The sequence below is a fragment of the Erinaceus europaeus genome, chromosome 12, assembly GCF_950295315.1.
Source record: "Erinaceus europaeus chromosome 12, mEriEur2.1, whole genome shotgun sequence".
NCBI lineage: Eukaryota > Metazoa > Chordata > Mammalia > Eulipotyphla > Erinaceidae > Erinaceus > Erinaceus europaeus.
In genome coordinates this window covers 24,745,704-24,759,779 of record NC_080173.1, presented here as the reverse complement: position 1 = coordinate 24,759,779, position 14,076 = coordinate 24,745,704, and the positions used below count along the sequence as shown (strand labels likewise).

At 36.8% G+C, this 14,076-nt stretch overlaps 1 protein-coding gene across 4 annotated transcripts in view; it reads right to left on the bottom strand.

Moving 5' to 3' along the window:
• Positions 1-14,076, bottom strand: part of ADAMTS9 (ADAM metallopeptidase with thrombospondin type 1 motif 9) — a 196,666-nt gene that overhangs the window by 69,291 nt on the left and 113,299 nt on the right. For all 4 annotated transcript variants that reach the window (XM_060202966.1, XM_060202965.1, XM_007520619.2 and 1 more), the window contains one exon: positions 12,694-12,870. In XM_060202966.1, the coding sequence (XP_060058949.1) occupies positions 12,694-12,870 (177 nt within the window). The remainder of the gene's footprint in view (positions 1-12,693; positions 12,871-14,076) is intronic.

Here is a 14,076-nt window from a genome sequence, read left to right as displayed (position 1 = left end):
TGAGTAATTTCTTATTGTTAGGGATTGTGCTGAGCATTATAGAATGCATACTTAGCAATACCCATGGTTTCTATTAACTAGACACCAGTACCACGCCTACCTCATTAGTGACAACTAGAGATTTCGAGACTGTCCAATGTCCAGTGAGGGGTAGAAATCACACTTGAGAACTAGTCATTTACTGAAAGGCTCTTTAAAAGTCCTTCAACAAGGCTCTCAGAACTGAACTGATTATTATTATTATTTTTATTTTTACTGAGGTTAATGCTTACAGTGCAGTTATTGTCGCAAGCAAATAATGACATTATGCACCCAGTCCCCACAGTTCTATTCCACCCCTCCTTCCCTGTCTCCCATCCCCAGAGTGCCTTGGGATTTTAACTAATTTGACTGGAATCGGTCACACTGAGCTTCTTTGTGGGTCAGAGTGACAAAAGGGCCTGACAAACAGCAGTTAAGTTCAAGATAGCAAGCTAAAAGACTTGGGAAGTCCTGGTCTACAGAGAACATGACATGTACAACGTGAATCAGTTCCCACTCATAGCAATGACCAACTACAATAAACATGCTTCTGAACATCACTGCTCTAACCTACCACTGCCAAGATGTTCCAGATACTTTACTTCCTACTGAAATAAATGCAACCAACAAGAAGAATCTGGGTGTTAACTAGGAAGCAACAGATAAAAGAACTCTGCATATGATGATATCACTGTAGTTTACTGGCAAGACTTGCTATGAAAGTCTAGATTTCCTTGGGAAGGGTTCTAGGAGGAATAAAGATATTTTTATTTTTATCTGTGTAGGAAGTGGTAAAGAATGAAAAGGAAAAGGAAATAAAGAGAAGAGAAAGTCATGAGGAAAAGTTAGTGAAAAACCAGTAAAGACTTTCTGTTGTATTGGAGCTCAAGTATTCACTACTTTCATGAGAATGTTACACTGCAAATCCAAGGTGAAAAAGTTATGTGTCAGAAAGGTTTTAAGTCCTCAAATAAATCTAGAACTACTCTTTGCTCCCATGTGAAGCTAAATGTATACTCTTTTTTTTTTAAAGTTGAAAAATGAGTTTTGGTGGTCCGGGAGGTGGTGCAGTGGCTAAGAAACTAGACGCTCAAGCCTGAGGTCCCGAGTTCAATCCCTGGCAGCACATGTAGCAGAGTGATGTCTGGCTCTTTCTCTCTCTCCTCGTATCTTTCTCATTAGTGAAATAAGTAAAATCTTTTTTTAAAAAAAGTTTAAAAAGCCATATGTTTTTTAAAAAATTAGTTTTGATTTTTTTTTTTTTAAAGGCATAACCATCACAAAGAGAAGTTCCTTATGGCCTTTATTCAGATTCCTGAACTACCAATATTCCACATTTGCTACTTTCCACTCCATTTCTCTTTTTCAATTTTTTTATTTTTATTTATTGGATAAAGACAGCCAGAAATAGAGAAGTAAGGGGGAGATATAGAGAGAGTGAGAGAGACACCTGCAACACCACTTCATCACTTACAAAGCTGTCCCCCTGCAGGTGGGGACTGGGGACTTGAACCCGAGTCCTTGTGCACTGCAACATGTGCTCTCAACCAGGTGCACCACCACCTGGCCCCCCCACTCCCTTTCTCTACACACACACACTCCCCCTCTCTTTCTCTCATCTTTTCCTGACCAGTTGAAGAGCAATGTATAGACATAGTGCCCCAACATCTCCAAAATTCTTCCCCAAATAAAGACCACGCAACTCTCCAGGTTAAGAAATGACTATGTACATAACACTGTCCACCAGTACTGTGTGTTTATTATTTATTAATAAATTTTATCTTTATTGTTTTTAATGTTATTTATTTAATGAGATAAAGATAGGAAGGAAGAGGAGAAAGACAGCAGCCGGAAAAGTATTCAGGGATATGTAATGCCAAATATCAAACTTGGGATCGCATGCTTGGATGTACAGAGTTCTACCACTATGCTAGTTCCCAGGATGCTAGCAATTTTAGAATAGCTTTATTAAGAGAAAGAAAACTAGAGCTTCACTATGACATACACAGTGCTGGGATCAACCTCAGAACTTCATGCATGCAAGTCCTGCAATCTGTCATTTAATTACCTCTCCAGACTCCTATGCAACTCTTAAAAACATTTCCCTCCTACAAGTTAGTTATTTATTGCATGATTTCGAGGACAATGTAATAAGAAGTTCAGCTCTTGGGTAGTCATTCATTTATTTATGCATTATTTATGGTATGCTCACATTGATTAAATACATCAAGCTTGAACAGTGAGCCTCTTCTACCAGAAGAAAATCAAGATTTGGGACAAATAAATAAATGCTTTTATTTGTTTGTTTAAGCAGAGCACTGCTCAACCCTGGCTTATGGTGGTTTGAGGAATTGAACAGCAGAGCCTCAAGCATGGTTTATTTTTTGTATTGCTTAATCACTATGCTATCTCCCCCAACCTGATTTCATGATTTGGGAAACAAGTTTTCACTTAAAATGTGATGGGCATAGGTCCACTTCTTCCTTTGCCTTCAATAAGAAAGAAGCAACCCCACAATTTCTGTCCCATCACATAATACAATCTCTGCATTATCATTCACTATCATATGGCCCAAGGAGTACAATGGTAGTCAGAAGAGTGAAGAAAGGGAACATATGCACAGAATCCTAAGTGAATGGCTTCCTTGCCAATGGGAAAAATGATGTAACATAGCCAAAAGAAGAGTTCAACTTCCTGTTGCATAGTTTTCACTCAAGAAATACTTTGGGAGACATTTCATCACATTCAATGTATTTTATTTCAACTAGAGAGTTATGAGTACGAGATGATTTATTTTCTTTTGTAAAATATATCTTTATTAGTGATTTTAAAATGGTTTACAAAATTATAAGATTTCAGGGGTATAGTTTCATAATATGCTCACTTCTTCTTCCCCATTCCCTCTATTCTACTATTGATGTTGTAGCCTTTTGGATGACATATATGGAACTGGAGGTGATTAAGGTTAATAGAATGAGTAAAAAAGTAAGACAACAATCAAATGGTTCTACTCATGTAAATTCTTTTTGATAGTTTTCAGCAGTGGTATAAGGGAACCAAGACCAGAACTCAGAAGAACATGTAAGCATTCTTCATAGGGAGAGAATTTAATAATGAAAGCTGAGAATGATTGAATGGAGATAGGGGTCATTTCAAATACACGATAAAGGGGAAATCTTTAAGGATCAACTAAGAGATCATTTCTAAAGAAGACATTTCTTTATTCATATGAGAAAGAAGAGAAAAAAAACCAGAACATCACTCTGGCATATGTGATACTGGGGATCACATCTGAATCTTAATACTTGAGAGTACAATACTTTATTCACTGTGTCACTTGCCTGGCTCCAAGTGTGCAATAATTTTAAGATAAATTTTAAAAATTTCCTCTTTTTTCATCATTCACTTGTAGTGTGACAAAACATTACATTCAACAACATACTTCATCACCACAGATATTTGCAAATCCCATAACTGGCTTCAATCAATTCTGACTTATCCATCCTGCTTATTTGCAAGATAACAACAAAGAAAATGCTTTGAATTTATTATCTCTATTTAGTCCATTTCTCTTTATATATTAAAATGACAGAAATACCACCTAACATGTGCTTAATAAATAAATACTGGAAGCTCAAAGTCTTCTAGAAAGTCCAAATCATTTTTATTTGGTTTAATTTTTAGGGAAACTTTTTTTTTAAATGAGAGTCATCCTGCAAGAAAATTTGTGAGTGGTCCAATAATTGCAGAATGCTTCGAGGAGTCATAATCTGGGAGAGCAGAAAATCTTAAAATTTGGACAGTCTCTTTCTGCAGAGATCATATTTCACCACATCACCAATTGAACAGTGTGACACCAGAGGATTGTGTTGACTACTGCCAGGGGCTTCACATTCAGAAAGTCTCAAGTTCAAACCCTGATTCCACAGCTTCCAAGCAGTATAAACTATAACTAACCAGCTAACTTTTTGATAGTGCTAACATCACAGAGCAGAGAGGATTAAGTTAAATAATATGTGTGAACTGCTTTGCATAATTCCTAGCAAAAGGAAGATATTCCAAAATGTAAGTCATTGTTATAATAATAATAATAATGATAATAATAATAATAATAGCAACAACAACAACTAAGGCTCTTCCTAGAATTGTAGCAGGAAATACACTGTGGAAGTCTAAATGAAGAAGAACAACTCTTTTAGATCCCTGAAGCTATCTATGCGTCCACTTTGAGATAATTTAACAGAAAATTATTTGAATTGTTTCTCATCTTAGTACACAAACTGAAAGTAAAAATAATTGCTTTAAGAAAGAAAGAGAGAAAGAAAACAGGTCATCTGAATGGCTTACACTTAAATTCAGGATGTTGTCCCAAAGGAAGACAAACAATTCCTTTATATGGCCGCTGGAAAAGAGAATTGAAGACATATCTCCCGTCAATCTGCACTCAATGTTGCTGCATAAATATTAATTTCTGGGGAGTGACAACATGGACTAGGAAAGTTAATGAATCTGTAAGTGCATCTTAACACTGGGGATATTACATGTTGTGACATTAAAAGATAAATATTAAGGGGATGGAGAAGATCATGTCTCTATTTGGAATCTTCCAAAGTTTCAGTCAGAGCCTCATGAAGTTAATGGGCCCAACCTTCACCTGCGGGGCTTAGAGATATGAAAAGCCGCTTTCATGAAACTTGTCTTACAAAGTGGGAATGAGCTCTTGATATAGAAACTTCTACAAGGTGGCTACCTGGGGTTTTCCATTTTTGCTTTCTCAAAAAAAAAAAAAAATCAAGCAAGCACTGCCCTTTCGGCCCACTGAACAGATAAACATTCTTTCCCCTTAACTGAACTGCTACGATGAACTTGAACTCTGAAATGCACAGGAGGAGCATTTGTTTTAACAGCTGTTTTACACTGAGGCTTTGGAGTTACTGTTCTTTAGACAACTTGCTCTGATAGCCTCCCTTTCCACTGTTTTCTGCTTTTTACATATTCCCAGCTATCAGGAAACACCACCAAAGTGTTGCAAAACAAAAGCATAAAACAGAAAAGCAAGAGAAAGCTACTTACTAGATGCAAGGGAATCTGGTGAAGGGACCCTTTATATGCTCACATAGGATTTTACTTTCCAACTTACTTTTATAAGTTTATTGATTCCTTGAATTATTTTAAGATTTATTTACTACATATGGGAGCTTCACATGAGGATGAGGGGGTGGAGGAAAGGAACCAGAGCTCTATTCTGACACATGTAGTGCCAGGATTCAAACCTGGAACTTCAGGCATAAGTCTGATGCTCTACCAACTGAGCTATTTCCCTGGTTTCCCACCCACCATAGTAGCCAGGATCCTTAGGTGGTTGCTTAAACTGCATTATTAAAATCACATACAACTTAAAATGCATGCAAATACTCCATATTAACTACCTGTGGTTAGTAGCTTCCAGTTTGCAAAGAAGAGGTAGAGAAACTCCTATTACTGCAGGAAAGAAAGTGTTTGCACATGGCATAAAAGGTACATATGACTAAGAATGATGACTTTGTAGGTTCAACCTATTTGATGATTTTTTTTGCCTCCAGCATTATCGCTGGGGCTCAGTGCCAGCACTATAAACCCACTATTTCTAGCAGCCATTTTTCATTTTTATTGAATAGATCAGAGAGAAATTGAGATGGGCGGAGGAGCAAGACAAGGAGAGAGATCACTTGGGAAGTGACCTCCCTACAGGTGGGGAGCTAGGGGCCTTGAACCAGGATCCTTGGGTGCGTTCTTGCACTTCATACTATATTCGTTTAACCCGGTGTGCCACTGCCCCACCCCTGATGATCTTCTATTAAACTTCCTGCATACTCCTTTCTTGTTTGTCAATTTTATTTTATACATTTCCGGAAAGGGAATCTGTGATCATTAAATCCATCCATGAAAACAATTCCACTTTGGAAGAAGAAGAAAAGGGGGGGGGCAGTATAGAAATCCATACATGCCAGGCCTTTTTAGTGGCACCTGATAAACTACAAGGGGGAAACTAGAACTCTACCCTCTGCCACAACATCCCACACTTAAGATCCCAGCAAGGGATCTTGCCTTTCAGACCACTGAACTCATACATGGATTCTAATGTAAAGATGAAGAGAAGCATATTCTCTGATTAGCTTTTTAAAGATTTCATGCCAGGGAGTCGGGCTGTAGTGCAGCGGGTTAAGCGCAGGTGGCGCAAAGCACAAGGACCGGCATAAGGATCCCAGTTCGAACCCCGGCTCCCCACCTGCAGGGGAGTTGCTTCACAGGCGGTGAAGCAGGTCTGCAGGTGTCTATCTTTCTCTCCTCCTCTCTGTCTTCCCCTCCTCTCTCCATTTCTCTCTGTCCTATCCAACAACGACAACAACAATAATAACTACAACAATAAAACAACAAGGGCAACAAAAGGGAATAAATAAATAAAATAAATATAAAAAAAAGATTTCATGCCATTGACCAAGAAGCATTTGTCATTGAAAATGGGCAATAGACCATATAAAAAGAAAGACAGAACTGGTTAGTTAATATTTATTGAACAATGTTTGCTAACAAGCATGAGATATCTACCTTGAAAGTGACTTGCAGCTTTTTTTTTCTCCTGTCTTTCTTTCAGTACAGAGTACCACACTTAGTTTTGGCTATTGGTGGAGCCAGGGATTGAATCTGAGACCTCTTGCATGCAAGTCCTGTATGCTACTGCTGTACTATCCCCCAGGCCTACAACTTCTATTTTCACAACTGTAGTGATACTGCCAGGAAAAAAATAATAATAATTATGCCAGTAGTTAGTTTTACTCCACTAATACCAGTGTTCTCTTCCTCTACTAGTGGGTGGTTGGAAAGTCATGATGTCTTTTTCTATGTTTTTCTGTGCAGAAATGTATCGTGATTTTTCTGGCAACCCAACAGAATAATGAGTTCTGACTTGTTCAATACTATATCCATAACACTTAGAACAGTGCTAGTCAGTAGTAGGCACACAAAAAGTATTTGCTAAAAAATGACTTTTGAAAGTGTCATTCCTTTAAATGGATAGAATGTTTTACTCCCTCCCTGTGAAATAAATCCTCCTCAACTGCCTTTCTAATCAAGTCTCTCCCCCCCTTGTCTGCCTCCCACACCACATTCCAAAATTTCCATTCCAGAGAGTTAATTCTAAGATGTAAGTCAGCAAAGGGACCTACACTCCTCCTCAGGGTCTAATCACGCTGCTAACCTTGCCCCCCACCCACCTTTTTAAAACCATAGAAATAGAAATCTGTCAAGTTATCATGGCATCATCAGTTATCAGAAGGCAGGAACAACGATTCTGATAGGCACACAATCACTATAAGTACTGAAGGGAAAAAAAAGCCAACTAAGCTTTATCTCTTCTGATATAAATGCAGATCTTGCTTTCCTTGGTTTGAACATATCTGAGTAAAAGGTTTATTATTGTACTATATACTGAAGTCAAATAAACTTTGCAATCTCCTATGTTGTAGTATTTTGGCTTGAAAAATTGGTTTTATAATTTATATTGATAGAGACGTTATTCTTACAGTTTTCCAGAAAACACTAGCAGTATATCTAAAATGTTTTGTAGCAAAAAAAAAAAATCCCCACATGTATTTTGAAAAATCATGTAACTAAAAAAAAAAAAAAAAAACCATGTAAACTAAATGTGATAGTATTATTGTCAAAATATTTATATCATCTTCTTAATCTGATTAATACAATATATTTAAAATGAGAGAGATATTTTGCCACTGAACATAATCAACTATTTGAAGTGTCTTACGGGAATTTACCAATAACAGTAATAATATGTATTTTCTGTGTTGGAGTTAGTGTTAATACTAACTAAGTATTGCAGCTTGAAGGGAGTTTGAGTTTAAGGTAGATCCTCTGGTGATGAACAGAATTTTAAAATACTCATATTGAGAAAGGAGTACTGCTTTCTACCAATAATGGAGGATTAATAATATTACTCATATTCAAAATCATTTATATTTCATAGTGGGACTCAATGATTCAGGACAATCATATTAGAAAAACAATCATTAAACTAATGCTGAGGTCTTCTCACTACCAGAGCAAATTTTCCCATAATCAACTGGATTCATAAGCTATTCCTTCACTTGGAGAAATATGGTAGGTAAAAGTGATTTGTATTTATTTAACTTGGCTGGATACACAGTAGATATTCAGAAAAATAATTCTCATCATCTGCTTTGGAGGAAGGGGCAGCACCTTAGAGAAAAGCCTTTCAGTCATATAGGAAACTCCTCTGGTTTCGGCCCCTTCACTCTCATCATCCAATGGCAGCTCAGTAGGGAAATGGGCAGGTTTCTGGAGTCATATGTATAAATTACAATTGTCTGAAAACTGCAGGCTCTCTTAAAACTTCCAGGTTTATTGTTATAATGCTTTATTTTATTAATAAAATATGTTTTCTGAAATGTATTGCAGGTGAACAAATAACAAAATTGACAAATGTTTTACAGTTAGCTGAACACAGAGAATAAGGTGTGATCAAATTTATGCACATCAGGTTAGCTTTTTTCCTGTAACTAGTTCCTCTTACATTTCAGAATTATTTCTTCTAATCAACTTTTTTTTTTGTCTTCTGGCTATGTTTTATCATTATCTAAAAGTTCAACAAATGGAGCATTCATATTTCATAGTTGAGACTCAATAACTCAGGACAACCATATTAGAAAAAAAATAATAAATGTTAAGCCTCATATACTTTTGTTTAAATTACTGTGCATCACTTTTCAATTCAGCAATATTTTTAAAGTGCCCATTTAAATCACATTTTTAAAATTATCTAATTATATAAAGCATATTTCTTGCATACTCAGATTCGAAGAGATCTGGTAAAGGTTAGAAGAAATAGAGAAGATTAAAATGCATCTTTTTTAAACTAAAAGAACCATACACAGGCATATCTAATTCACACAATCTATTTTCCTTTTTGTCCGCTGATTAACACTGATTTTTAAACATTGTATGTAAAATTAAATAACATGGAAAAATAAATATGTTTTATTATTCAAACATAGAAATCTCTATTGCTCAACACATTCTGTTAATACTAGGTTTATCTGCTTAAAACTGTATTCAGGAAACATGACAGTGATATTTACAGTCTTTATTTTTGCTAGAGATAGAGGTGGTGAGGTGATAAAATACTGATAGGATGGGGGGTGGTGTTTAAGTCCTCGAACAAGATGGCAGAGGAGGACTTAGTGGGGGTTGTATTGTTATGTGGACATGCTAAACATGTACACTATTGTATTTTACTGTGGACTGTAAACTATTAATCCCCTAATAAAGAAAAATTTTAAAAATACTGATGAGTCATTTTCTCTATCTATGGAAGCTGCAAACTTTTATATGAAAATGAGGTAGACACATATTCATAAGTTGACCAGGCAGAAACAAAATCACAGTTCCTTCATGAGCTCATAAATTTTCATTACTTGGGTAGACTAGCATTATTCCAAATTGTTAAGGCAAGGTTCAGAGACACTTAGGCTAATCATGAAAAACCCAAGGAAGCAATTTCTACTGAGAAGAACCCCAGTCACCAAGTTGATGAGTTAGCAGATACACAGGGAAATGCAGAAAGGAATGTATAACCTTTTTTTAGATTAATTATCTTGATGAATGAACTTACTATAGAGGGACTGTGGACCTGTGCTGTCTGCTCCTGGGACTGGTTACAGAAGTAGGCAGGCTGAAAGGCACTGACAAGGAATAACCAAGAAAGAGTACAAAGACACAGGGCGCCAACGGGTTAAGCGCACATGGCATGAAGCCCAAGGACCAGCGTAAGGAGCCTGGTTCAAGCCCCAGCTCCCCACTTGCAGGGGGTTGCTTCACAGGTGGTGAAGCAGATCTGCTGGTGTCTATTTTTCTCTCCCCCTCTCTGTCTTCCCTTCCCCTCTCCATTTCTCACTGTCCTATCCAACAACAATAACAACGATAACAGCAACAATAAACAACAAGGGCAACAAAAAGGGGGGAAATAGCAAAAAAAAAAAAAAAAAAAAAAAGAGTACAAGGACATATGAAAAAGAGGACAGAAAAGGTTGTCTTTTTCGAGAGCTTACGCAACCATGAATCTAAATCTGCAATGATTTAAACCCAGAACTAAGGGTTTAAAAATGGTTACTTAAATGCTAGATTCTAAAAACCTTCATTTTAGAGACAAGGAAAGCCATGCTAAAGCGACTTAGTTTCTTTCTTAAACGTTAACTGCTTAGTAACAATTGTTGAACTAGAGTATGTCCATTTTAACCTTGGAGAAAGCTTTTTCACAGCAGCATTACTCTGACCACTATCTCTAAGTGTGGCTGTAACTATGGAAATAAGTAGAGGAAGCAACCAGACTGGAGGACCATGGGTTGCCCTTGTTTTCTAATAAATCTGTTAATACAGTTTTGCTTTCTGTTGAAAGCAATGTGCTAGCACCTCAAATACACTTTTTCTTTTGTTATAGATCATTTCACTGTCAGTTGTACTGATGAAGCACCATGTAAGTGGCTTTATGGCTATTAACACAACTCAGTGAGGTATACTTGAATTTAGAAATTACTAACAAATAATACCAGAGCATTTATAGAAATCAGTATAAAGTTAAAATCAAAATCCTATGATAGGAATCTGAAAACTGTCTTCTTACACAGGTATCTAAGAAATATATTACAGATACATGTATTTAAATAAAAATATTACTGATTTCATTTTTCCAAGCCACAAAAGCCTTACAGAAGTGGCATAGCTCCTAGCTGCAAAACACTTAAATATATATATACATATATATGTATATATATATACATATATATATATATTCAGACAATGATCATACAAAGGAAGCATTAAACTTATATAGACAGCAAAAATATTTTAACCCAGGTATTTGCTTCTGTGCATAACAGAGCATAAGCTTTTCTCTGGGTGCCAGTAAACTGACAAAGCCCAAGAACTACTATAGTAACAAAAACCTTAAAGTTCCTGGGTAGTACAATTAGCAGACTGTATTTTAAAACTTTAGTATTCATGTTCTTAAAATGTCTGTGGGAGAGAGTGGTGATTCTGTGAGGGTGGGAAAAGGAACAAGAGCTGTATTTGAAACATACTCAAGGAAGAATACTGTGAAAACTTACATATAATATATATTGCGACACAATATAAAATGCTGTACTGCACTATAATAAACTCGCATGAAAACCTTCTGTGGGTTAGATTAAGAGATGCTTTCTGGTAAAAAAAAAAGAGATGAAATTTGGGGAAACGTGGTATTGCTGCTGGTTGAGTTGATTAGGGTAAAATATATAACAGGCTCAAGAAGGAAAATTTTCATGAAAGGTTACTTGGGAAAGTGTGGAATGTCAGAAGATGTCCTTGACCTTCTAAAGTTATTTCTGATCTTTTTCATATTGCCTACAAAAGGCTCTAGGTGAACTATATATCTGACTCAGAATGGCATTTCTCAAGCTCTTGAATAAAATGTTTACAGCCCAGTTAAATAGTACTAGTCCAGATACACTCTAAATTCTTCTAGATTCCTACTTAATACCAAGTATGTGATTATACAGCTAGTGTTGCATCTGTAGACACAATCTCAGTGACTAAAACCCTTGACTCTTAGAAGTGTCAACAGGTATTAGCCATGTCACTTCAGTTAATCTGCACTCTGACAGATTTCAAGAATGGTTAAGACATTTTCTCAGAACCATATGGAATTAGAAAGAAAGGGTTTTGGATAAAACTTAATATAATACTAAACTCAGTTTCAATGCAATTAATCTATTTCCTGGAATGTTCACTCTATAAACTATCCTAATAGTTCCATAGCCTATGGCACATTTTAGCCAAGTGTTCTTTTGTCATAGCCAATCCTTCTGTTTGTCAAGAAGTGCCCCTGATGCTGGCATACTATTTACTGTGGCAAACCTGTCTTACACTGTTAGCTGCTAGCTAAGCAGAGGAGAGAAAATCCAGGTCCAAAGCAAAAACTGGTCTCAAGTGGACTTTTTGTTTTCACAGAAGAGAAAAAACATTTTACACACGTTAAAAAGATACCAAGTCATTGAGTTCACTGCTGTGACTTTTGTGTCTTAAAAAAATGAACTCAGCTATTGTGTGGGCACAATCTTGGAGTAGTGATTATCTTGAGTGTTGTACCCCAGTCACACAGAGGCAAATTATAGTCAATGAAAAAAAAAAACTGTTTTGACCTCAATAAGTAGGTACGTTCGCCAAACTGTCAAAACGACCACAGCTTAGAATTGAAAAGAAAATGTCTGCTATTGAGTTGTCAGCTTAAATTAATTTAGAGTATAATTACAGGAAGTTATTTTCTTTAAAAAATATGTCTGCCTATCCATCTGTCTGTCTACCTAAGTTTGGCACCAGACTTTTATATAAGACACATATTCTGTAAAATCACTTTAACAATATAGTGAAAACATAATACTGATGTGTAATACTGACGTATCAATATGAAGACAATAATAGATTGTTTATCACACAATTTCAGGGATGCCTTTGTGAGTATGACAATTATCTGTTGCAGAGAAGTGTCCCCCAGACACTTAGAACTTAGAGTTGGGTATGTTAGTTGGATGCTGTGGTTATCAAACATTAATAGGGCCGTACCGAACTCCATGGGCCAGTGTTCCATCCAGCGTCTTGAGGACAAGTATGTGTGTTACACTGCTCACGATCTGGAGGCTTATCAAGAATTTCACAGCTCAAATCTGGAAACCGTTCACCATTGGGCCGCTGACAAACCACAAGTCGTGTTCGCAAGCCTCCACCACACAGCTTAGAACACTGGAAGGAAGAAAAAGGACACCACAATTATTATGTTTCACTAACCAATAACACCTTTTCTTTTCCCATAAAAATCACTTCTTAGCCAAACTCTATAGCACTAGGGCAAGGCAAATCTCTAGAACTAAGCTGAAATGCCAAAAATAATATATAACATATACTACAAGATATATTTAAAATACAAAAACACACAGCAGAGTAGAATGCACTTCCCTGGTCTTAGTAGTAGGTAGCATTAGTTGAGAGTTTCCCATTCATCCACACTTGTGGGATTTTACATGTGGCATTTTACCAAAGCCTGGGTAGTGCACCTGCTTTGTCATGTCTATGACCCAGGTTCAAGCCAAGTCACCACACTAATGTTTTGGTTTCTTTCCCTCTCTTCCACTGTCTCTCCGTCTCAGTCTCTATCTGAAAAAAATTAACTGGGAGCAATAAAGCCTGGTGACAACAAAAGAAAATAAAAATAAAGGGAGAATACAAACACTGTCCTCCTTAGTATATACAGTAACCGACCTTAAAAAAATCTCAAGGTGGGACAAATGAACTTGAAAGAATTTAAGCAAGGGACTGAAAGATAGCTTACCCAGTAGGGCACACACTTCAAGCCCTAGAACCACATGGAAACAGTGCACAGCACAGGGGAAGCTCCCTGAACAGAGCAAAAGTGCTATGATATCTTTCCTTCTCTGAATCTTTTCCCCTCTGTCTGAAGTTGAAAGAAAAAAAAGTCTACTAGAAGCAGGGAAACAAGCAGGCAGGAGGCCCTAGTAGGCATAAATAAATAAATAAATAAATAAATAAATAAATAAAATAAAGTGGCAGGGAGTCGGGCGGTAGCACAGCGGGTTAAGTGCAGGTGGCGCAAAGCACAAGAACCGGATCAAGGATCCCAGTTTCAGCCCCCAGCTCCCCACCTGCAGGGGGGTCACTTCACAGGTGGTGAAGCAGGTCTGCAGGTGTTTATCTTTCTCTCCCCCTCTGTGTCTTCTCCTCTCTCCATTTCTCTCTGTCCTATCCAACAATGACAACAACAATAATAATAACTACAACAATAAAACAACAAGGTCAACAAAAGGGAATAAATATTTAAAAAATTAAGTGGCTAGGTAACTTGATAAATAGCAATAGGGATTGATTCACAGGTGAGTGACACAGGTGACTAGGATAAGACTACAGATATCAGAACAGGGGCAGGGAGATAAC